Source organism: Rhinatrema bivittatum, chromosome 4, assembly GCF_901001135.1.
Source record: "Rhinatrema bivittatum chromosome 4, aRhiBiv1.1, whole genome shotgun sequence".
Taxonomy (NCBI): Eukaryota; Metazoa; Chordata; class Amphibia; order Gymnophiona; family Rhinatrematidae; genus Rhinatrema; species Rhinatrema bivittatum.
In genome coordinates this window covers 229,045,805-229,071,140 of record NC_042618.1, presented here as the reverse complement: position 1 = coordinate 229,071,140, position 25,336 = coordinate 229,045,805, and the positions used below count along the sequence as shown (strand labels likewise).

The 25,336-nt window shown below is 45.1% G+C and overlaps 1 protein-coding gene across 20 annotated transcripts in view; it reads right to left on the bottom strand.

Annotated features, from left to right (window-relative positions):
- Nucleotides 1-25,336, bottom strand: part of MICAL3 (microtubule associated monooxygenase, calponin and LIM domain containing 3) — a 756,715-nt gene that overhangs the window by 304,657 nt on the left and 426,722 nt on the right. For 15 of the 20 annotated variants that reach the window (XM_029599822.1, XM_029599821.1, XM_029599828.1 and 12 more), the window contains 2 exons: nucleotides 8,318-8,425; nucleotides 6,812-6,998 (listed from right to left, as the gene is read on the bottom strand). In XM_029599822.1, coding sequence (XP_029455682.1) covers nucleotides 6,812-6,998; nucleotides 8,318-8,425 — 295 coding nt within the window. The remainder of the gene's footprint in view (nucleotides 1-6,811; nucleotides 6,999-8,317; nucleotides 8,426-25,336) is intronic. The other 5 variants (XM_029599833.1, XM_029599838.1, XM_029599841.1 and 2 more) reach the window with 1 other exon arrangement.

Here is a 25,336-nt window from a genome sequence, read left to right as displayed (position 1 = left end):
CACTATACAGCATATCTATGAACCTCTCCCCCATATCCTCACAAAGGCCCAAGGCTTACAGCCATAAAGTCAGCAACCACAACAGAGGCTTGAAATGCCGTCTCAAAAAATACAGGCGGTTGTAGCATCCATTTTTCTTGAGGGTGAAACTCAGTAAATTCCTGGGTCCCTCCAGAATTGTGTGTAACAATTGTATCATGTAGATCTGGTACAAAACTATGCAGGACTGGAGCATAGGGTTCTGGTAATGCTTCTTCCCAAAGAGGTCTGAGAACCACATCCAGGAGGCACAGAGGTGCGGTTCTAAACCTTGGCCTTTCTTTAATCCAGACTTCACTACATTTTGGTTTAGAATCTAGGGCTTGTTGAAATCCTCAGCTGCTTGAACATAACATACTGTGCTCACCTTTTTGCCAACCAGTAGTACAGTGAGTAAGTTTTTCAAACACTTTTCCATACATCTTGAAAGAGAGGATATACAGGCATTGCCACCAACTCCTTAAGAGGCATCCAGGGATCTGAGGAGACCAAGAAGAGATGCCCTAGGCTCCTCTTCTATTTATAGCTCATAGGGAATGGCCCGGGCCATGCTTCACAAAAAATCTGGAAAGACGGGAGACCTGTTCTTAGCATGTGGTTGAGAGGGCACTGATTGGATATTAACCAAGTATTCCTCTGACAGGTATGCAAGGTCCCAGAATACTTCAGCCTTTGACTCAGAACACTAGAAGTTTGACACACTGTTACCTGTCAAGATCCATCCAATTGCTAGCAAATAGTACATATTACAACCAGGCTGCAGGTGTAACACTTGAGCAGGCTCAGGATCAGAAACACAGCTGAACACAACGCAGGAACAAGACCAGATGAGCAGAGATTTTGAATAATTCATCCCAAGAGTCTGATATACTAGTAAAGGTATGTTTGTTGCTATTATATAAGGAGAGCAACAAACATTAATATATATATCACCAATCACGGAAAATCCTGTGCTGAATCACCGAGACCTTCCCAAGAGTGTGTCTAACCTAGCAACAAGAGGGTAAATATTCCCTGGCCTTTTTCTACCTTTGTTTCCCACGACTCCAATTCAGCTTCCCAGCCTCTGCCTTCTAGAGTTGCCAGTTCAAGCCCTGTGGATACTGACAGCATAACCCCTACCACAGCGCCTCCTATAGGCTCTGGCTTATTTGGATGTCCTTGATGCAGAGGTCTTTGGATGAACCTTTAATCCAAAATCTGCTTGACAAAGAATTAATGTAGTCCCTTGAGCTCGATCCTGCCTACTGCCCCTCCCACACAGAAGTAAAGTATCTGGAGTCAGCCCACCCACCACCACCACCGGAAAGCCTTTGAAAGGTATGGGATTGGAGCCAGGCTAAATCAGAATGGAGCCTCTAGCATCAGCAAGGCTAGAATCTGGCATGGGAATTCCTATGGCCTTAAGAGCTCTTGTGGGCCCTCTCATGGACTGCTGGTTATCATATAATACCTGAATATTTTCTTCTATAGCTCACTGTTCTTCTCTTCTAAATAGGAAACAATTCTGTTTGCAGAAGGTGGAGGTGAAGGTTATCTGCTGCATCTTCCACTGAACATGCAAATGACAAGATAACTGCAAACGTATGGGGCATTTATGAGATTAACACATATTGGGGGCAATATTCAGCTGCTGAATATACCCAGGAGGAGACGTCCATTAACTGCTATTAATCAAGTTGACTAAGGGAATAGCCACTGCTATTAATTGCATCAGTAGCATGGGATCTTCTTGGTGTTTGGGTACTTGCCAGGTTCTTGTGGCCTGGATTGGCCACTGTTGGAAACAGGTTGCTGGGCTTGATGGACCCTTGGTCTGACCCAGCATAGAATTTCTTATGTTCATTTATCTTAAAGTTAGCCAGCTATCTTATGTGACCAACTCTGGTCAGGCCCTTTAATGTTAACTAGTTAGCCGGTTAACTTATGCAGCTAACTTTGCTCCTCCCCAGAATGGCCCAAACTTATCCAGCTAAATTCTAGCTGGGTAACTGCCTATCTAGCTAGAATTTGGCCAAATAAGCGTTTAAAATACCCCCAAGTTTGCCATTTAGACGGATAACTATTACAATATCCGTCTAAATGGCATTTGAATATGGACCTCATGAGCTTATGGTGCTCATGCTTTGCTATTATCAATTGCTCAGTCTCTTGAGTTACTAGCCCTGGTAAGGGAAAGTCATCAATAGTCTCCACTGCCATGCTCATCCCTCTCTCTTGTAATGGAACCTCGTGTTGCTGAGCAAACATGAGACACATGAATCATAATGCAGCTCCTGAATTTATCATGGCAGAGCTTGAAGCTCCTTCCCCTTTCAAGAAATCAGACTGGAATTATCACATGGGAGGTTCAAGTTCCCAGTAACATACTTCAGCCAAGAGTGTTTATCAGGAGTTAGGGCTGTCCATTTTCAAGCTCTGACAAGTTTCTTGATTATTGAAGCATTTGAACTGAAGGTGTCCCTTGAGCCCACAATACAGGCAGAGGCTTTCTCGATGCCATCTATCCTTTTTCTATGACAGCTAATGCCTCATGCCAGTCTTTCAGGTTAAGGCCCACTGGTCATAACAGTTCTATTTACCTGAATACAAGGGGCTTTATTTACATGACAAGTTTATTTACAACTAGTGCCAAACTCAATCCAATATTTCCATTACTTACTGTGAATGTTTGGTGCAGGTCTGATCATTCTATGTTGCTTCATTAGCATTTCAGTTCAGAGTCCAGCTCCATTATGCAGTCCCCAGCTATTAAGTTGCCCAACCATTAGGCCTTTCCCTTCTTAGGCCCACTGAGGACCAGTCTGGATCCTAGGGGTCAGACTGTATCCTGGCTAATATTGGTCTGAGGCTGCCTCTAATTAAGTTTCTATGGGGCCTTGACAGGGCTGCAGTCCAAGATCCCCCAAATATCTTTTATGTCCTGAAACAATCATGAGCTCATCCAGAGGATATTGCCTACTAAAGGGCGATGAAATTCTCTCAGGATCAGGGTTTTTTTTTGCTTCTTCTCTTGGTTCTATTCTGTCAGACATCTGTCAATGTGTACACAAAGAGAGAACAGAGCCCTCCACGTTCCCTGGAGCATGCAGTTGTACCAGCTCATACTTCATACAGTTTGCAAGGCTGACAAACTTCAGATGCTGCTTATCTGGCCCATAGAAACACTTGTTTGTTACAGTCCAGACAAAACTCTACAGCATACTCTACTACTGTCCATTGACCTTGGCAAAGATGCATAAGACTGTTTTGCTAACTGGACCCACTATGTTTCCCAAAAGGCCTGAGAAATATGGGCTATGAATTGATCCACACAGTCAAGGATCAAACTCTCTTGCTTAAGCAGAAGAGTGGCCCAGACCAGGAACTATTTTGAAAGTAAGCTGATGGCTACAAGATTACATATTATAAGTATGCAATGTATTCTGAACCAGAGTCTACAACTAACTGCTGAACCTATGGAACTCCCTTCTTGTTCCATCAAATTCTTTTTGGAGAGACATTTGAGGGTCCATGAATGAGTGGACAGCCAGAGACGACTGTCGAGTTTGAACCAGGTTAGGCCCCTTCAGGTTAATAACCTTCTGCTGGAGGCTGTGGAGTTGGATCTGCATTGTTTGAATAGCATTCATTGAGCCCTTCAAAATGTCACACATCCCCAAAGACTGATTCATCCCTGCCTAGCCTTTGGTTTTGGGCTGGTATAAGCTGTCTGAGCATGTCCAGTCGCCAGCAAATCATGAGTTTTGGAAGAGGCATACCTGAGGCAGCTGGATGAAGGCAGAGCCAAAGCCAGTAAAATCAAACCTAGCTTGGGAGGCATCCTGGCATGCAGCTATAACACTGGAGCAGGACACAGAGCAGCAACACTGGAGCAAGACTGCAGAGCTGAATGCAGAGCAGAAACAAGGACAGATAAGCAGAAGTTCTGGAAGATGTGTACCAGGAATCTGTTGTACCAGCAAAGATGTTGCTCTTCTTTGTATACCATCACCAATCAAGGCACATCCTGTGCTGAACCAATGGGATTTTCCAAGGATGTGTAACTACTTGGCAGCAGGAGGGCAAATAACCCTCTGGCCTTTCCTTTCCTCTGTATCTCCCATGGTTCCTCTGCAGGATCCCAGTCTCTGCCTTCTAGAGTTCATTGTTCAAGCCCCTTTCATTCCGACATGACTCTAGAACTGAATATCTCTGTGGTCTAAAACTTGGCTCCTTGGGCATTGGGACAAAGTAGTACCAAGGGGCAGAAGAGGTTTCCATTAGTCCCATTAGACTCCAACAGTACTGAGACAAGCTCTAGACCCCAGACCTGTAGTGGCACTGACATGCTTATGTCAAAAGAAGTGTCACTTGACACATTAAAGTAGTCACGGTGCTTCATGTCAGGACCTTTATTGTGCTTGGCATATCAAGCAAACACTGCTTATTCTCCTATCCAACTCCACCTTAAAGGGTGTAGGGGGGACTAGTTTTCCTCCATAGCTTTGTCAATGCTGAAGGCAGTTGACTGGACCTCAGGAGCCTGGGAGGTACAGCTCATTAGAAGAAGCTGCTTTTAATCTTATAGAGCCTCTCGCACCTCCTGCCTCCCAGAGTCATACATCAAAATGATGCATTGAGACTTTGAAGGCACCTCTTGATGCTTGGCACCATAATCAAGAGCTCAGAGCCAGATGGGTCCAGTGGATCAGATGGCAAGTGATATGCATTGGCATGCAGAATGTCCCTGGGTCAGTCCTCAAGTGGGATCATCTGCTCCATTGGTGGGCTGGAGATGCCTCATAGGCAGTGTTTACAGCTTCCAGGATGGAAGGAGTCATGGTTTTTGCTTAAGGGTGACACCTGTTGGCTGAATTCAGGGCCCATGATTGCAGCATTCCCAAAGGAACCCCGGTGCATGGCCCCAGCCCAGAACAATCACTATAACAACCAGACTGGGGGAGGGGGGGGGGGTGATGGTGGATATAAAAAGTAGGGAAAAGTTCCTGGGTGGGTGTGAATGAAGGCTCATGGTGCTAGATCCCAGGCCAGGTTCTGATTGATCTAGAAGTATATACAGTGTAAGCTTCTCTTACTTACCTACAAATAGATTCACTCTGCAGCTCATCATTACCTAGGCTCCCTTCTCTCTTCCTACACCCTTCCTCGTGAACTCTGTTCATCGGGCAAGTTGCTCTATGCCCTTCTGTTCTACCATCAGCTCCCGACTCTATGCTTTCCATTTTGCTGTGCCATAAGTCTAGAACAGACTTCCTGAGTTGGTGCTTCATGCGCCCTCTCTAGCTCTATTCAAATTCAGTTTGAAAACTCATATTTTTGAAACTGCTTTATAATCTTAAGACAATGGCATGATTAGACCAAGACAACCACTGTCCACCAGGGAACTTTAAGAAAGAGCTTTTGGCAGGCGGGGGGCAGGGAAGCAATTTCTACTATATAAGGAGGTGGGGTTTGAGACACCCGACACTTAACCTCCCTGCTCCCACTATTAACGACTTTTGCTGCCTCAGGCTATAATGGGGTGGGGGAAGGGGGGAATTAGTCACAAGAGACCCCCAGGGGTTTTCCCACTGTGGTGGTGGGGGGGGAGGAGTAAGTATGGGGGATAACATTGTCCCTTTAAAAGATGGTTTCTGAGCTGCTTGGACACAGTATTTTATCGCCTGGAAAAATATTGTGGGATTCACAAACTTGTGGTACTCTGTACCACAAGTTTGTGAATCCCACAGTATTTTCCCCAGAGCTTAGTGAATGACTTCCCCCCTCCTCACCCAAGAAAGGTTATGAAAGACAACTATTCATCTTATGGATGAGTAGCTGCTAAAGCACTGGATGAAACACTACGTGAATTTGCTTACTGTATCATGCTCACTTCAAGAGAGTAATTTTGTAAGAGCCTGTGTAGGGTTCAAGTCTGCAGGCACTTTTTGCCCAGCCTAGTTCAAATTTTCAAAAAGGTCTTATGTACATAAGTCCGCTTTGAAAATTCACAGGTTGTCCCTGCAGACGCATACACAATGCACAGAAAGGTACACCTGATCAGGTGTATCTTTTAATGTGTACATTACACGCATACTTCAAAAATCAAACTGTGTGTAAATGGCTTTCCCCATTCCCAGGAATACATCTTTCTAGCACAGGTAAAAGTGTGCTGGAAATACGGTTTCATATGTACTTTTACATGCACAATCCCCAACTGATGTTTTAATTGCTACTTACACACAACACAGGGATTTATGCACCCACGTTGCCTTGAAAATCGATCCCCTAAAAAAACACTTTTTTTTGTAAATAAAGCTACCCTATCCATCATTTGAAGGGATATTCTTATTTCTAGGTGATGTACGAGACTTGAATATAATGAACAAACCTAGGGGGTCATTTTTATAAGCCTAACGCACGCGAAAAGTCACTTTTCGCGTGCAATAACTTGCCAGGGGCGGCGAGGAGGCAGATGCGTTATCTTCACTGGCGGCGATAAGGTAAGGACCGTTATCGCCACCAGTAGCGCACCCAATAGCGCCACCTTGCATGGTGGCGCTATTGGGTGCGAAAGCCTCCAGCGATAACACCGCAGTGGTGCGATCGCTGCTGGCTTTCGCAGGCCCGCCCCCACACCCCCCCCCCCCTTTCCGCTGGATTCACCATTCTCTGCAAGTCCAAAGTCATTGCATAGTTTTAAGATCTCTCTCCCCAAACCTTAACAAATGCCAAGAAATCTCTGCAGTCAATAGTTTTAAGATGTTAGGGGGGGGGGTTCTTCACTTACCATCTTCTAGGTCATAGGCATAGGAAGACAGGCGAAGGGTGGTCCCACAGTAATCACACTTGAAGCAGCTGCGATGGAAGAACTTGCCTTCGGCACTGAGCCTCTCCATCACATAAACCCTCTTCTGGCAGAAGTAGCAGACGTCACTTCCACCAACATTCTGAGGAAACTCTTTCCTGAACGAGCTCTGTAGGGGGAATGAATACAGATACGAATGACTATCAGGCTCACCACTATCCAAGGCATATCTTTTCAAGAAGTTGCAATATAAACGCTGAAGTTGAGGTTCCCTGTGCTAGAACATGTATGAACAGCTTCAGAACGCCAGAGTTTGCATCTTGTCAGCTTGCAGCCCTGGAAATAGCTAAAATTCAAAACATTCATAGACATGAGTAAAAACTGATTTGACATTTCAGGTTTTCCTTTTTTTTTCTTTTTTATTAATTGTTCCCTTTTCTCACTATAAGCAAAGTGAGATGTAAAAAACAGTGAGAAAATAAATGAATTACAAATAAACCTGTCTGGCTACAAAGACCTGGTAAGAAAAACAAATTTGTTTTAATCTGCTTCCTCAGTTTCTCATCTTAAATTGCAATCTGTTGGTCTGGGAAGAAATTGGAATGTCACTTGGACAGGATTATGAGTTCATATCCTCCTCGAAAATCAAATTAAGTTTAATAGAATTTCATGTTTATGCAAACGAGCTTTTTAAAAAAAGACAGTTGTGGAAACATAGCAAATCTATGAAATAGAAGCTGAAAGTGTCTAATTACAACCAATATGTAAAAGTCTCCAATAACCTATGATAAACAGTTTTCCAGCTTAGCAGGTATATTAGATGCATCATTTGGTTATCAGTGTTTCACTGTTTTGTTTTTTTTACTTTATGCTTTGCAGTTAAGGACTCCCAAGCAAATTTCTGGCATCACAGAATACCTAAATAGAAACACCAATGCATTTTAAAAAATGGTTTAATGTCAGCACTCTGATAAAGAGCCTACAACAAACAAGCATAAATGTTTAAAATATTAAAAATAAAATAAAAAATGAATGTTGTATTTCAGATGCCTACTTCACAATCAGCCAAATAGAGAAAAACAGATCACTTTACTCACAGGATGATACTTCTCCTTTTAAAATGTCTGGAAAATGTTTAGATTTTCTAACTTTTATAAGCTCAGCAGCTCTCTACATGGATGTTTTGAGGATAAAGATATATAATTTCATTCCACCTCCCTCTCCTTGGCTTATGCACCCAGTAATTCTCTCTATCCCTCCCAACCAGTCAGAAAATTAAAGATCTATATATTCCATATGTACCCTAATTTGTGGTCAGCACATATCAAAACTAGAAATCTAGGCAGAATTTGCAAGACAATCAAACCAACATATCAAAATCAAAAGAAAAACATCTTGAAAGGACCACATATCTAATGCCTTCATACTAAGAGAACAATAAGCTTTCAATTTGTACAAACACAGTCTTGCCTTCCATTTCTCTCTTACCAATTCTTTCTTGCCTAGAAGGGGTTTTGGCTGGTCTTTCCTTTGAAGCTGATTGGTTATCTGCTCAGCCAAAGAACTCACTCCGACTGTGTACATCCTTATATACTTCTATCACATGGAGGAAATAAGAATAGCAAGGAATTGAGAAAGGAAAAGAAAACATCCTATTTAGGAGAGGAGATAGAAAAAATAATAAATGTATTGAGGACAAAGTGCAGAGGTGAAACTGATCCCATCATGCCACAACTGGGGGCAATTCAAATAAGTGGTCAGTGTACAGTTTAACATGCTATCAGCTGGCATTACCATGCTGTCAGTGATGGCAAAGTCATTTGCACAGCCCAGGTGAATTCACACTACGTCTAAAGTAAAGCTCAGTTTCCATTATAAACACATACTTATTTTATTTGAAAACAAGATACTTGGCATATAATCTTAGCTCATCCGAGTGTCAATAAGAGACTTGCCGAGAAAGGCACAAAGACCTGACTGATTTTATTGCAATACTGTTGCTTGACAACCTGCAATACAAGCTCTCTCAGCAGACATGTACAACAGACAGCTATAGTTTAAAAAAAAAAAATTACACAAACAATGGGCCCTAGGCGGGATTAGAGTTAAGTTCAACAAGTTCTGATGAACAGATTGGCAAACCTGCTGTCACGTTGGCCATCCCTATCCAAACAACAATGTAATATGAATGTGTGGAGAGAACTGCACATCACAGCTCTGCAGATCTCCTCCATGGGAAGTGTTTGCAAGCGGGCCACTGATGCTACCATGGCTCTAACATGACCCCCAAGATGCATTCCTGCTTGGGCCTAACAGGAGATACAGTCCGCTGGCCAATTAGAGAGCATCTTTTTGGCAATGGCAATATCCAGCTTATTCCTATCAAAAGAAACAAAAAGTTGGATGGACTCTTTATGGGCTTCTATCCAATCCAGATAGAAGGCTAAGGCTCTTTTGCAATTCAAATAGTGCAGGGCTTGGTTGCCTTGGTGCAAATGAGGCCTCTGAAAAAATGTTTGCAGGTCTGGTTAAAATGGAAGCCAGACACCACTTAGTCAGGAACTTAGGGTGCATACATAAGACCAGCCTTTAATGGAAAAACAGTGTAAGGTGGATAAGTCACTAAGAACTGGAACTCCCAGACTCTGCGTGCTGAAGTGACCGCCACCAAAAATATGACCTTCCAGGTCAGGTACTTCAGGTCACAGGAACTTAGTGGCTCAAAGGAAGCTTTCATCAGCTGAGCTAACACCACGATGAGGTCCCAAGACACAGTGAAAGGCTTTAGGGGAGGCTTAAACCGAGGCAGGCCCTGCATGAAATGTACAACTATAGGCTGTACTGAGATGGGCGAATCATCTACACCATGGTGGTATGTATCAGTTGCACTTAGATGAACTCTAATAGAGTTGGTCTTCAAGCCAGCTTCCAATAGGTGTAGAAGATAGTTTTGTGGGGAGCAGGAAAACTGATCTAGAGCCTTCTGCTCACACCACACGGAACACCTCCTCCACTTCAGTCCGTAGGACTTTCTAGTGGAAGGCTTTCTGGAAACCACCAGGACCTGAGACACATCGTCCAAGAGATTGAGTGATTGCAATATTAACATCTCAACATCCAGGCTTTGAGCGACAGGGTCTGGAGGTTAGGATGTCGTAATCTGTCTTGATCCTGTGTGATGAGATCTGGGGAAGTCCCCAACCTGATCAGTTTCCAGATGGAGATCTCCCTGAGGAGTGGAAATCAGACCTGTCTTAAACAATGAGCTTTGTCCTCACAAAGCTTCAAAAGAGTCTTTGCAACCAGTGGAGCTGGAGGATATGCATACAGGAGACCCTTACCCCATTGTCGGGCAAAGGCAACTAAGTTGGTTTGCTGCATGTCCTGTACAGGCAGCAGAACTGAGGAGCCTTCCTGTTCAAAGGTGCTGTGAAGAGATCAAGATCCAGGCTTCCCCAGAGGCGGAAGATCCGATTCTCAGCCCCTTGGGTCCAGAGACCACTCGTGGGGTCTGTCTGCTATTACATTCTCTGTTCCAGCCAGGTACATGGCCCTGAGCACCATCCCCACGGGAGAGGGCCCATAACCAGATCTGAACCACTCCTAGCACAAGAGGTACGATGCTGTACTTCCCTGCTTGTTGACATACCACATTGCCACTTGGTTATTGGTTTGGATCAGGACAATTTTGTTAGACAGCAGATCTCAAAGCCCATAGCACATACCTGATTGCCCGGAGCTCCAGGAAGTTGATTTGATAAAGATGTTCCTGGGCGGACCATAGACAGAGTGCTTAGCCCATCTACAAAAGTTCCCGAACCAAGGGTGGGCACATCCGTGATTAGGACAATTCGGGTAGGAGGACTCCGAAAGGAGATCCCCCATTCCAGATTTGAAATTACTTTCCACCAGGACAAGGAGTCCTGGAGAGACAAAGCGACTTGGATGTGGATCCTGGAGGTTGTGTGTGGCCTGATACACTGTGAACCCGGGGTCCATTTGGGCCTTTCGCATGTGTAAATGTGCCAAGGGAGAGACATGAACTGTCGCGGCCATATTATCCAACAGCCTCAACATGTACCAAGCTGACGCCTGCTGGCTCTGTTGAATTCCTGCAATGGACATCAGTGATGGCCTTTTGTCGAGGCAGGAAGGCCTTGGCCTGAGCTGTGTCTAACAGAGCTCCAATAAAATCCAATTGAGGTGACTGGCTGAGATGAGACTTGAGGTAGTTGATAACAAATCCTAGTGTCTCCATCACCCAGATGGTTGAGCACACATGGACTCGTCAGCCCCCGCCCAGGAGGTGCTCTTCACCAGCCAATCGTCCAGATATGGGAAACCATGAACTCCCAGCCGGCAAAGGTGTGCCGCCACCATGACCACACAATTCGTAAAGACACATGAGACTGACGTGAGCTCAAACGGCAGCATCTTGGAGGTACTGTTTTCTCACCAAAAAACTGAAATACTTCCAGTGACTTGGGAAGATCTTTATTTTGTTTAATTTATTTACTTAGATTTTTATATTCTGCTTTTCAGCACTTCAAAGTATAGCCAGTCCCCTTTTTGCAAGAAAGGGATCAGGATGCCCAGGGAAACCATCTTGAACTTTTCTTTTTTGATGAATTTGTTCAAGGTCCTTAGGTCTTTGGTCTCAGGAAGTACCGGGAGTAAAATCACTGCCCTTTTTGTCCTAATGGAAAGGGTTTGACCGTGCTGGCCATTAAGAGGGAAGATGAGGGAAGAGAGCTCAGCTACTAGTACCTCATGATGTGCAGCCGGGCCCCAGAACAAGCTCAGGGGGCAATTTGGCGGGCATCCAGTAAGTTCAATCAGTACCCTTGGTGAATAATGGAAAGAACCCACTGGTCTGAGGTTAAACTGGGTCACTGGGTCGCAAAGAACCACAGCCTTCCCCCGATCAGCAGATCCGTCACCTCGGGCATGGGCAATTGGACTGTGTTCCTTATGAACCAGTCAAAACCTCATCTCTATAGTTGACTGAGGTGCCAGCTTTGGCTTCAGGGATCATTATTGCTTGGGACGGCCATAAGAGCCCTGATGAGACTGACAAGATCAAGGAGGCGGAGGATAGTACTTCCTCAGGCAGAAGAACTTCCTAGGCCCGAACCTCGATGACCTTCAAGATGAGGAGGGCAGGTCTGGAGTGCTAGCAGAGAGCTGCTGAAGGATTGCTTGGTGTCCCAGATTTGGGCCACTACATGCTTGACCTTATCTCAGAAGAGATTCTCTCCTGTACACAGCATGTCAGCGAGTACCTCCTACACCTCTAGTCAGATTATAGGCCTGCAGCCATGCAAGCACAAATTCCCGCTGTAGAGATCCTCGATGCTGTCTAGGAAACATTGTAGGTCGACCAGACCTTGTGTTTTCTGCACTCCAGGACCTCATACACCAGCAACAGGACAGTATCTTACTGCTGCTAAGGCAGTTGCTTGGTAAATTACACCTGCTTCCAGATGTCTCATAATAACTGGCTCTTGTAGAGCTGGTAGGCAGCTATGCAGGCAATAAGCATAATGCCCTGGAACACTTTCCTCCTAAGAGCATCCACCACTCTGTGATCCTTCCCCGGGGGCACAGAGGAACGGGTTCTAGAGTACTTGGACATCTTAAGAATAGATTAGACGACCACAGACTGGTGGGTTAGCTGACGCTTATCGAATCCAAGAGCTTTTTGGAAGAAATAAATCGTGTCTGCCTTCCTGTTAATGGAAGGCACCATGAGAGGGTATTCCCATATCCTCAATAACAACTCAACAAGGATCTCATGCACTGGGACTGCCACGATCTCCTTGGGAAGCTCCATGAACTAAAGGATATCTAACATTTTGTGCCTGGTATCCTCTTTTGTCATCAACTGAAAGGGAAGGCCTCTGCCATCACCGAACAAAACCTGCAAAGGAGAGGTCCTCCAGTGGAAACTTCCTTCGCTCCTCTGGAGGAGATAGATCTGAGGGGAGACCCACCAAAACTGCATCAGAGACCACAGATGAGTCATCCCTCAAGGGGTCATAGGTGCTCTTGTCCCCATTGTCATCGACTGGGAACAGAGCCCTAGGTGCTCAACCTCTACCCAGCGGTACAGGTACTGGTGGAACTGGGTATGTAACCTAGGCTTCGGTGTCTTCTCCGGTATCAGGGGAGCTTTCTCTTCTGAGGAACTGGCAATAATGACTGGATTAGCAGGAGATGGTGGTGATGCACCACATGCATCGATGCCACCCCGGAAATAAGTTGCTGGATGGGTTGGTAACATGCTAATAAATGTATGCAGGGATTCCAGTACAGGCTCAAGAAGTGATGGTGCTGATGCCGCAACACTGAGACCACGCATCGCCTTCTTAACGGACAACTGCACATGCCTCTCCAATTCCTCCTCAAAGATTGCAGATACCAAGACAGGCTGGGGTGAAGGAGGTTTAACCAGATTCTCTTTGGAACCGAGCCAGATCTTATGTCCTTTTGGGGGTCATCCTGGTGCACTTGCTGCAACCCCAGACATTGTGCGATACCCAAGGCAGAGGACACATCTATCATGATCCTTGTATACTTGAGGCACTGCTTAAAACCCGAAGTGGACATGTCGTCACTAAATAAGAGGGATGCGAGATCGAAATGGATGGCAGCGGCCGTCGATGGCTGACTGTGACCGCGCGCACAGTCACTCCAGGGGTATAGACAATGAAAGCAAACTTACTGATAAACAATGAAAAATCTATCTAGGACACCAACGGGAGAATCAGGGAGACCCTGCGTCAACCACGCAAGGTAGCAAAAAAGAAACTTTTGTTCTCTTGAATTCTATATTATAAGACTGGATGGGACCCTGAATGGACGCATGATATAATGCATACCTCACCATGCTCAATGAGGCTCAGTCAAAGTTCTAGAAACTTTGACATACATTTTCTGTGCCGGGCTCCAGTCACCCATGTGTTAGGACTGCCATCCTGCTTGTCCTCCGAGAAATATGAAAGGTGCATTATTTGATCTCTTCTGATTCTCCTTGATTGGATTCGACTGATAGCACAGAGGAAACAGATATGAGTGAAAAGTACACTTTGGGATCAATTTTAACCACATGCCCAGTACCTAAATTAAGTTGTATTTTCAATAAAATCAAGGAACCAAACTTTTCAGTTCAAAGTTCACCTAAATTTAGGTATCTCAATGCAGGTCTGAAATTCTCTGGGCTAGTTTTATGCACCAAAAGTTAGGTGCCTACTGCTGAAAGTCATTGATAAAGTGCCTAACTGAACACCTGTAGCCACCCAATTTTCAGAGACCTAAATTTAGATGATAAGCAGAGACTATGACAACTTCAAGTTGTATTCAGTAAATAAGTCTTGGCATAGATATATTTTTATATGGGCGCAATTTGTGTCTTGCAGGAAAAGTTTTGTGCTAACTACTATCAGGCCTAGTGTTGAATCAGCAGGCTTTTTTTCTAATTCATAGCTAATGAAGTCAGATGAAGGGTATTTTCCTCTCTTTTATACTATCAGTAGTTTTGAGAGGTGATGACATTGTTTAAGTCCGGCACTGTATTTAATATCATTATGGTATGGGGATAGCATTTTTGTTATATGGAAGAGTAGTCCAGTGGTTAGAGCAGCAGGCTGCAAACCAGGGAATCCAGGGTTCAAATCCCATTGCTGTTCCTTGTGAACTTGGGTAAGCCACTGTATTCTCCATTGCCTCAGGTACAAATTTATAGGGATATTTACTATTTACCACATGTGGAGGCAAGAGGGCATTTTTCTGTGATATTTGGCCCCTCCTTGATAAAATATCACTGCCATTTACCTGAGCTAATTTTTATCACAGGAAAAAAATGCAATAAAAAATTGCAGGGAAGCGAGGAACACTCAAAGGTGGCTCACTTCGCCTGGGGCCACCATCATATTAAAGGGGCCACCTTCATATTAAAGGGCCACGCGGACAAAAAAAGAACTCCTCTCACAATGTGACTAAATCCACCCCTGTTGAGGGAGCACAAAAGGTAAATTAAAAAAGAAAAAAAAAATCACTTTCTATTGCACAGCAGCTCTCTCTACTCTGCTAAAACCCTTCCCTTTGTTCCAAATTGGCCCCCCCAACCAAATTCACTCCCCCCCCCCCTTGATCCAAACAGCATCCCCACACCTCCTGGACCCCCAGCCTCACAATACATCATATTCTCTGATTATCTAATGGCTCCTGCCCCCCCCCCCCCCCACCACCACTCTACAATAGCTTCCCTGGTAGTCTAGTGGGCCCCCCCCCCCCACCCTCACCTCCGACAGAATACGTTCCCTAGTAGTCAAATTTCATGACAATCAATAACATCCATAGACGTACTACTACTAGGGGAGATGAGGGAGAAAAAGTCTTTTACTATGGAGAAAAGGATGTGACATTGATGAATAGTGATCTTAAGAGAAAAATAACTAACAGCATTATTGATAAACAATCTATAAACCTTTAAAATTTCAAAATAAGTGCTTTTAGTTTGAAGATAATGTGTTTTCCATTACTTGCATTCTTTACACCATAATCTCCTCCTCAAAGCAAGATAATCAGAATTAAACCACAGAATCATTTTTTGTGGAAAACTGATTCTCACATGGCCCATCACATCATAACCCTTCACAATTGCCAAATTCTATGAATTGACCATGGAGGGAAAAAGAGGTCTAGTGGTTAAAGTAATGGGCCAAGAACCATGGAAAGCAAGATTGTTTAGCGTAAACTATGTTCTCCATAGACAGCAAGGTTAATTAGCCATGTCACATGAGGTGAGGTCATCTGACCGTGCCAAATGGACAATTCTCTTAGCTCATAGAGCTTTTGCTTTACTCAGCATGGGCAAGAGTTGCTGCGCAGATGCTTTCTTGTGAGCCCTCAACTGATTGCAGAGCTGAGCTTTAGTTGAGCAGTCGACTCTCTAGGGCAGGGGTGGGCAATTCCGGTCCTCGAGGGCTGCAAACCAGTCGGGTTTTCAGGATATCCTTAATGAATATGCATGAGAGAGACCTGCATACACACTGCCTCAGTTGTATGCAAATCTATTTCATGCATATTCATTAGGGGTATCCTGAAAACCCGACTGGTTTGCAGCCCTCGAGGACCGGACTTGCCCACCCCTGCTCTAGGGAGTAAGGCGGATATTAAGCATGGCTAATTCATCTTGGTGTCAATGGAGTCCCAAGATGAGGGATGCAGCGGAGCACTGACTGAAAAAGCAACCCGGACCCCCACCTTGGAGAGTGGACTATAAGATTAACTGGCCATGCAAAACTGCTTGCCCAAATAGTAATATAGTATGAAGGTGTAAACTGATTTATTTTATTTATTTATGAACTTTTATATACTGGCATTCGTAAAACACATCATGTCGGTTTACAATAAAACTGAAGAAAAGGAAAATTACAATGAATGGGAGAGGGGAGAGCGGAGCAGGCAAGAAGAGGGTGGAGAAAGGGGGGGAGATAGAAATGCTAAAGGGAGAAAAATAGGAATGAAGTAAAAGGAAAAGATGGATAGAAAACCATATTAAGCGATTAAGTAAAACATCAAAAACATAGTACATTAGGAACTAGATACATATTGAATCTATAGTGACTATATACATATACATGTTGCATCTATAGTGACAGGGCAAGTATACAAAATGTACAGATTGCAAGGACAAAATCTGGGGGGAGGGGGTCTAAGGTGGGGGTGGCTGGGGCAGACAGGAAAGCTGCAGGTAAGGACAAGTGGCTAGGTTTGGTTGGCATCGGGGTAGACAAGCTTGAAGGGATATGTCTTGATTCCTTTTTTTAAATTGTGTAGGGATGACTCTAGACGGAGATTAGCGGGGAGGGAGTTCCAGAGGGAAGTGCCAGGATAGTAAAGGCTCTTTCTCTGGTGAGGGTAAGGTGGGCGGTTTTGAGGGACGGGGTGTGAAGGGTGCCTGCAAGGGCAGTTCTGGTGGGGCGATTTGTGAAACGGAAACGTGGCATTTCCTCAAGCCAAGGGGAATTGTGCTTGTACAGAAAATTGTGAAGGATGGTAAGGGTTTTATATTGAATGCGAAAGGTAGCGGGTAGCCAGTGCAGATCCCTTAGTATGGGGGTAATGTGGTCCCTTTTACGGGTGTTTGTTATGATCCTGGCCATGGCGTTTTGCAGAATTTGGAGAGGTTTAGTGGTGGAAACAGGCAGGCCCAGGAGGAGGGAGTTGCAGTAGTCCAGTTTAGTGAGAATGGTCAACTGTAGCACTGTACAGAAGTCATGAGTGTGGAGTAGGGGTTTGAGTTTAAGGATATGTAATTGGTAGAAAACCCCCTTTAAGAGAGAGATGATGTGTGGTTTGACGTTTAGGTGTTGATCTAGGAAAACACCTAAGTCTCTTACGGATTGTAGCGGGGTGTGGGCTGAGGCTGTATTATGAGAAGTTGAATGGGATATGTGGTCCGGATGATTGGAGATAATGAGGACTTCAGTTTTGGATGCATTTAGCGCTAGGTAGAGGTTAGATAGTAAGGAGTTGATGGAGGCAAGGCATGATTCCCAGAACTGCATGGATTCATTGAGGGATTTTTGAATGGGGAATGATTTTTGAATGGGGAATGAAAACTGATGACCAAGTTGCAGCTTTGCAGATATCTTCTATGGGCTCTCACCTGATGAACCTTATAGAGTCTGATTTGGAGGCCTGCCAGTGTATAACCATGCACAATAAAGACTGCTAGCCAGTTGGACAAAGTGCACTTGGCAACTACTATGCCCAAGAGATTAGGATAATAAGAAATTAATTTTTGTGAGGTCTGACAATGTAAATTTATTCTCTTTCAATAGTAACCTGAGGCCCTCTTGCAGTCCAGTGAATTAAGAGCATTTTCTCCTTCATGTGCATACGATGTCTTCATTTATATGAAAATCCGACACCACGTTTGGCAGAAACTGAGTGGGTGCACAGCAGTACTCTAATGTGGAAGAATTGCATATATAGTGAGTAAAGTACCAATATCTGAAGCTCACTGACTCTTCTAGCCAAAGTAATCACAACTAGGAATAACTTTCCATGTGAGGAATCTCACGGAAGCAGACTCCAGTGGTTCACAGGATGGCTTCATAAGCTGTGTCAATACCACACTTAGATCCCATGGCACTGATGTTTTGGCTACCGGAGGCCTCATATACCATAAGCTTTTTATGAACTTTGACACTAAAGGATGAGTGGCTATTTGTTTTTCTTCTCCTTAGACATGGTAAGTTGCTATGACACTTATATGCATCTCAACTGATGAGGTACTGAGACCAGAGGAAGAAAGGGAGAACAAGTATTAAAGCAACTCCTAGGGTTCAAAACTGAACAGATTCCATGAACCCTGTTGGATGAAAACAGTTTCCATTTTTAAAATTGTAAGCCCTTCTGTTTGAAGACTTCCTGGTGGAAACCAACACATTTTCAACGTCGTTAGGCAAAGACAGGTGAACAACTAACAGTCATTCAATATCCATGTCATTAATTGAGAAGAGAATATTTGGATGATACAGAAGGTCCTTTTCTTGAGTTAATGTCAGAATAGTCACTAAAGGGATCAGGGGGCTGACAGACAACTGTATGAGAACCACACCTATATGACCCATGCTGAAGCAATAAGTCAAGTGGGATAAACACTGTGGATCCATAAAGTCTAGAGGATGTGAATGAAGAGTGGGTGGCTCGTGGGAATGACGGCTACTACCTGGAGATAATAACCTTATTCAATACACATACACACGGTTAATGCGACTCCAACATTGCTCTAAGCTTCAACGGCAAGAGGTAATGTGGAAAAAAGGATTTCCATTCACAAATAAAGCAGGGAGTAGCTTGCTTGTTACGGCGGTTACTACTCCAAACCTAATAAGCCTGATACTTCACTTTCAATGCATATCCAGCATAGCTCTCTGCTTCAATGGCAGGGGGGATGAAGAAAAGTGGATCTATATACAGACAACAATCAACAAGGACTGAATTACATAGTCTGGGTAAACAAATAAGCATGAATGTAGCTTGCTTATTGTGGTGGTTACTACCCCTAATTAAGCTAGATATTTCACTTAGATGCAGTTCCAACACTGCTCTCTACATTAATGGCAGAGGTGGAAGGGAAATAGAACCAAAAGGTTACTAAGGGCCAAGAGTAACAGATAAGTATGAGGGGGGGAAAAAAAAAAAAAAAGTGCGAAGCTTGCTGGGCAGACTGGATGGGCCGTTTGGTCTTCTTCTGACATCATTTCTCTGTTTCTATATGAGCCCAATCTTTGAGCACTTTCTGCCCCATCCTGGCTATTAGTGGGTGGAAAAGCACACATGAGATCGGCATTCCAGCTGAGCAGAAAAGCATTCAGACAGGATCTGTGTTTTCTTTGAAGAATGGAACAAAATCTTTCCACTTTTCTGTTTTCCTCCAACGTGAACAGTTCAATCTATGGATGTCCCCAAAAACGGAATGATCTGTCTGTCACTATGATGTAGGGCACACTCATGAGGACAAAATACTCTAAGACAATTTGTTAGTGTTGAAAATCTTCAGAAAGTTGGTCACTTGTAAGAAGGCCTGGAGATTGCAAGCCCTCTCACAAAACCTTAAGGACTCTTGACAGAGGTCAAAATTCTTGTATTCCCTTGCTTTCTGATGTAAATCATGGTGATTTGGTTGTCTGCTTGGATGAGAAGTCTTTCCCTGGAGGAGATGTGAGAAAGTTCTCAAAGCATGTGATTGTTCAAAGCTACAACAGATTGTCAGTGGAATATCTGTTTCATACAATCAGATTTCCTGGGTTTGGAAGGGACCTGTATGTGCCCACCACTCACTGGATGCATCTACTGCCAGCATCACTTGATGCTGGCAGTCCTTCTACCTGCAGGGGTCCTCGCGGGCTGCAGCCTGGGATGCACAGGCTTGCCTCTGAGGCACATGAGTCAATACTGCTATGCCTTACAAGCTTGCCTCACTCACAGCTTCCCACCTCTTGCTGTAGTCTCCCTAGCACCTTTCCTTATCCCTGTTTCTGTGTGGCCTACCAGTGGCCCCTTCTGCTTGTTTTCTCAGTTTCTTGTGTGACCTCCCTGTAGACCGCTTGCCTGATTTCTGTCCTTGTTGTCTGGTCCCTGCTTCACCTTGTACCCTGGTTCTGTTTGGTCCTATTCTTGTCTTGCCCTGTGCTTCATGTTGCCCACTGGTCTCTTGCTCGGTTTTGCCTGCTTGTTTCTCTGTTCTGCTGGTACACTCCTTGCCTCCTTGTTTTGTGGACACATTTTATTGTCTGGCAGCCTGCCCAGCCTCCTGTGCCCTGTACTCCTGTGTTCCAGTACACCTCCAGCTAAGTTCTGCTGGCCATCAGAACTTGCGGGCTCAACCTAAGGGGAAAATGGTCGGTCAGGCAGAAGACACTGCTTTGCACTGCTCCAGATTCCTGTGCTGCTCCTGCTCTGAGTTTAATCTATAATCTGCCCTGTGCTGCCCTTGCCCTGGGAGCTACCTAAATCAGCCTGCATGGCCATGACAATAGGACAGCGGACAAAGGGGTGACCTCGATATCTAGGGTTTTTGGGTCTAGCCAACAGTGAAGTACCCTCTTCACTTCCTTGGAGACATTTACTGGGATTGACATAGGCTGAGTTAACTAGTCCCACTGAACCACATGAACCACCGTTGGCATGTGGTCAATGACAGCTAACACTTTCCTGGCTTGATCCCTTTGTATCAGTCCCTTTGTTAAACCAGGGATTGGAGGTAGCACACTCATTCCCATAAGAAGACATGTTCTCTCTTCTACAGTCTATCCATACCTCTATGAAGTTGATCTTCTGGGACAGAATTAGGTTCAATTTCTCTAAATTCACAATGAAACATAGTGATTGAAGAAGCTGAATTGCCTTCTTCATGAAGCTCAACACCCCCAACTGGGAAATTCCTGTCACTAACCAGTCAGTGAGGTAAGAGAACACACAGATGCCCTAACGACAAAGATGTGCTGCTACTACCACCAGGCATTTGGTAAAGACACGCCGTGATGCTGACAGTCTGAAAGGGAGCACTATGTACTAGTAGTGAGATGAATCCATAACAAGGCCAGTAGGAGGGATGAATGGGTATGTGGACAAATGCATCATTCAGATCTAGAGCATACATCCAATTTCTCGCGTGAATGAAAGGCAGGATGGTGTGGAGCGAGTTCATCTTGAATTTCTCCTGTAACTGGGTCTTGTTCAGGCTTTGTAAATCCAGGATGGTCCTCAATCCTCCTGATTTCTTGAGGATAAGGGAATAATGGGAGTAAAACCCCTGGCCATGCTGGTCAGGAGGGACAGGTGCTATCACCTGCTGGATGAGAAATGAACTAACTTCAAGATAAAATTAACTAATGTGAAACGAATCTGGGATTGGAGCAGCGCTGAAATCCCAGAGAAGCATAATCATTATCTAGATTCCAGTCTTGAGCACCCAACAATCTTGGGTGATCTTTCACTACTCTTCCAAGTACAGGTGCCTGTACTTGGAAGAGGGGCTGACTTCTGGACATAAAGGTTGGTCATAAACTGGGCTCAGGATTGGACCAGGCTTGTTGTGGGGTTTTCAACTGACATCTTTCATGCTGATGCCCCCCAAACTGGAGTTTGTTGCTATGGAAGTGCAGGTAAAGCATAATACCACTGGAATTGGCAGAAAGGGTATGTCTAGAAATAGGAGCATTTAAAAGTAGAATAAGAATGCCTCAATGACCTCTGTTCAGAGCCTGTTGAGAGAGACTGGACCGCTACGTGTTGTTCCTTGATTTGATAGACTGTCTCCCTGAATCTGTCTCCAATGAGGTGATCCTCAGTGAAGGGCACTGCCAATTTGCTGTGTATGTCTTCATGTAGACCAGTGGTTCTCAACAGGTGTGTTGGGACGCACTGGCGTGTCGCAAGTTTCTGGGCATCAATCCTCAACAACTTTGGATCTCTCCTGCGACTGAAGAATCGCAGAACTTTTGCACTGAGAGAAGTTGCCAGCAGGTCTAGAAATGAGGGACCCCAACAATCCAGAATCAGCTGAAACACCCCGTCTAACAATGCCCAGTCTCCTGGGTCCAGACTCTCCCTGCTGAGAAAGAATGCTCTTACATTGTCTTTTCCTGCTAAGTGTGAGGCTGAGATCAACTGGAGATGCACTTCCATAAGCTGATCTAATTTCAGCAACACTTACTGGTTCTTGGTTCCTCCCTACTGATTGATGTAAGCTGTAGTCGTTGCATTGTCAGACATTATCCAGACCGACCGACCCTGCAGCCTGTCGAACTGCAAGCATGCCAATTGGACCATCCTGGCTTCCAGCTGACTGATATTCCAGAGAGATTCTTCTGCATTCCAGCACCTTTGTGCCATCAGCTCCCGACAGTAAGCACCCCAACCAAGGAGGCTTGCATCTGCGGTCACTACTAGCCAGTCCAGTGGTGCTAGGGAAACTCCTTTCCTTAGTTGATCTGAATGCAGCCCTCACTGCAGTTGAAAGGAGACTTCCATCAGCATAAGGAGCTGAATTGAATAGTTAGATACTGCAGGTTCCCCCGAGACAGCAGGGAGCACTGAAGAGGATGCATACGCGCCCTCGCCCATGGGACCACTTCTAGGGCCGCTGCCATTAAGCTAAGTACTTGCAGATAAGACCATAAAGTTGAGCACAGAGAGTTCAACAATAGACATAGCTGTGTCATAAACTTCTGAATTCGATCTTCTGGCTGGAAAACCTTGCCCTGCTTCATGGAGAACCAAACCCCAAGGTATTCCAATGACTGATCAGGCTTAAGGCTGCTCTTGGCCAGGTTCACCACCCAGTCGAGCTCCTGCAAAAGGGAGATCACCTTGCAAGTCACTCTGCAGCTCTATTCCAAGGGTTTGGCTCGAATCAGCCAGTTGTCCAAATACAACTGTATGAGGATCCCATCCTTTCTCAATTCTGCCCCCACTAGCACCATTACCTTGGAAAACATCCTTGGGGCGGTGGCCAGCCCAAAGGGCAGGGCCCGAAACTGATAATGGTGGCCCAGATCTGCGAACTGCAGAAAGCATTGATGCTCTAGTCAGATGGGAATATGAAGATACTCTTCGGACAGAGCCAAAGAGGTCAGAAATTCCCCCAACTGAATGTTCATTATTACCGAGCGCAATGATTCCACGCAAAAATGCATCACCCGCAGATGACGGCTGACGCCTTTGAGATCCAGGGTGGGATGAAAGGAGCCCTCCCTTCTTGGGCACAATGAAATAAATGGAATATTGACCCATATTTCCTTGACATGAGGGCACTGGAATCACAACCCTCAGACTGAGGAACCTTGCCAATGCAGTTTCCACTGCCTGCTTCATCTGTGTGGGAGGAGATATCATGATCACGTCCTGAGGAACACTGCAAAACTCCAGTGCGTAGCCTTCCCATATCACCTTCAGGACCCATGATCCGATGTGAGCTCATCCACCTCTGATAGAAGAGCGAGAGATATGCATCCTTCATCTCCTGTTCCTGGGGATGGGGCAGTAAACCTTTCATTGGGAGGTTCGGGAGGTTCCACTACCTGATCCTACGCCCTTTCTTAGCTGTCAGGGATGAAAGGACTGAGACCTACCAAAAGGTCACTTCCTCTGAGGGGTTGTTCCTCTATAAGGATGAAAATACCTGGATCCTCTAGTACGGCCTCTCATGATAAAAGAGCGTGGCGTCTGCTCCTTCTCCTCTGGCAAAAGAGGAACTGGAGATTCACCCCACTTACAGGCCAGTTTCTCTAACTTGCTCCCAAGTAAGAACAAGCCTTTAAAGGGTAATTTGGTGAGATTAGCCTTGCAAGTTGCATTGGCAGACCAATTTCTCAGCCACAACTGATGCCTATCCGCTACTATGGAACCTACTCCTCTGACTGAAGAGTGGACCAAATCACAGGCCGCATATGCCAAAAAGGCAGTAGCTGGCTCCATAACTGCCCTGGAATTCACCCCAGAGCCATTGACCTCCTAGGAGAGAAGCAAACAAAAGCTAGCCACCAGGGAACAAGAAGCGATCTGCAAGAACATTGCCACTGCATCAATGCTAGTTTAAGGATAGTCTCAGTCCTATCATGCACATCCTTCAAGGCCACTCCTCCTTCCACAGGAATATGGGTCCACTTGGAGGCTGCACACACAAGTGCAGCTACCTTCGGAAAATGTAAACTCTGTTGCCACTAGATCCAGAAGGTACAGGCCTTCCAAAACCCAACCCACTTTGAATTTAGCCTTTGGGGCACCCCACTCAAGATCAATCAATTTTTGAATGGCCTCCATCTCTTCAGCTCAGACACAGCATCTGCCCCAGGAACTCTGAGCATTTTCAAGGTCTTTGAAATCAGAGCTGGTTCATCTCGATGAAAGAACCATAGCATAGTTCCATACGGCTCTAATCCTGGAGGAATTTCACCATCTGCAAGAGAGTCAGTATTGGCATCATCCGTGACATCTGGATCTCTATCAGGAAGTCCTGCCGTTCTAGGAGTACTCTGGTGCTTAACAGTAAGTCCCAGTAAGGATCCTACCTACAAATATGCTCTAGGAGTGTTAGAAAGGGCTGAAGATTGCACCTTGTTAAAGGACTGCAATCTCGAAAAAGCTCTACCCATGAAAAAGAAGGAGCATTCAATCCTAGAGGCACTTGAGGCATACTCAATGAGCAACCATCCCCTGCTAAGGAACTAGTTAGGGGAGTTCCAAATTCAGGCGCACCACCTGAACCATTTTGACCCAGGCCTATATCCAGCTGGGAAGAATCAGGCTTAGTGAAATTAGAGGAGGATAATTCTCCCTGAGCCTCCAAACAGTGCTGAGATGCCCGAAGATGACAGGCAGTGCAAACAGAAAGGTGCTTAGGCTACTTAGGCATAGGCACCATTATGGCCAACAGAGCGCTTGAGCAGCAGCCGGAGGCATGTGTTTAGCTTTAGTTTTTTTTTTATATCTCAATAAAAACCCTAGGCATCCAACCTAGGTGTCCAAAAATCAGGCGTCCCAACACCTAGGCATCGTAACAATTTAAACGCACAAGAAAACTTGTGCGCACAGGTAAGCTTGCAGTCACCTAAGGCACTGCTTAACTTAGATGCACTGAATACAAGGCCCAACTAAGCGTCCAAATACTGGACACACAACCCGAATACACAGCTAGATGCACATGTCGAACCAACAGGCCCACAGAGGACAGCCTTAGAAAGCGTGCAAAACGCTGTTGCAGCCTACCATGCAGCCCGCAGTGAAAATCCTCACAGCAGGGCCTAGCCTTGAGAGGCTGCTCAACCCACCACGCTACCCACATCCCTCGACCTCCCACGAAGCGGGACAAACGTCAGAATGGCAAGCTGAGCACAGAGACTGGAAGGAGGAAGCCCTATGCTACAAAAGCCTCCTTTTACATCTCTATAACACTTACCTGAGCTCAGCCTTACCTGGCTAAGCACA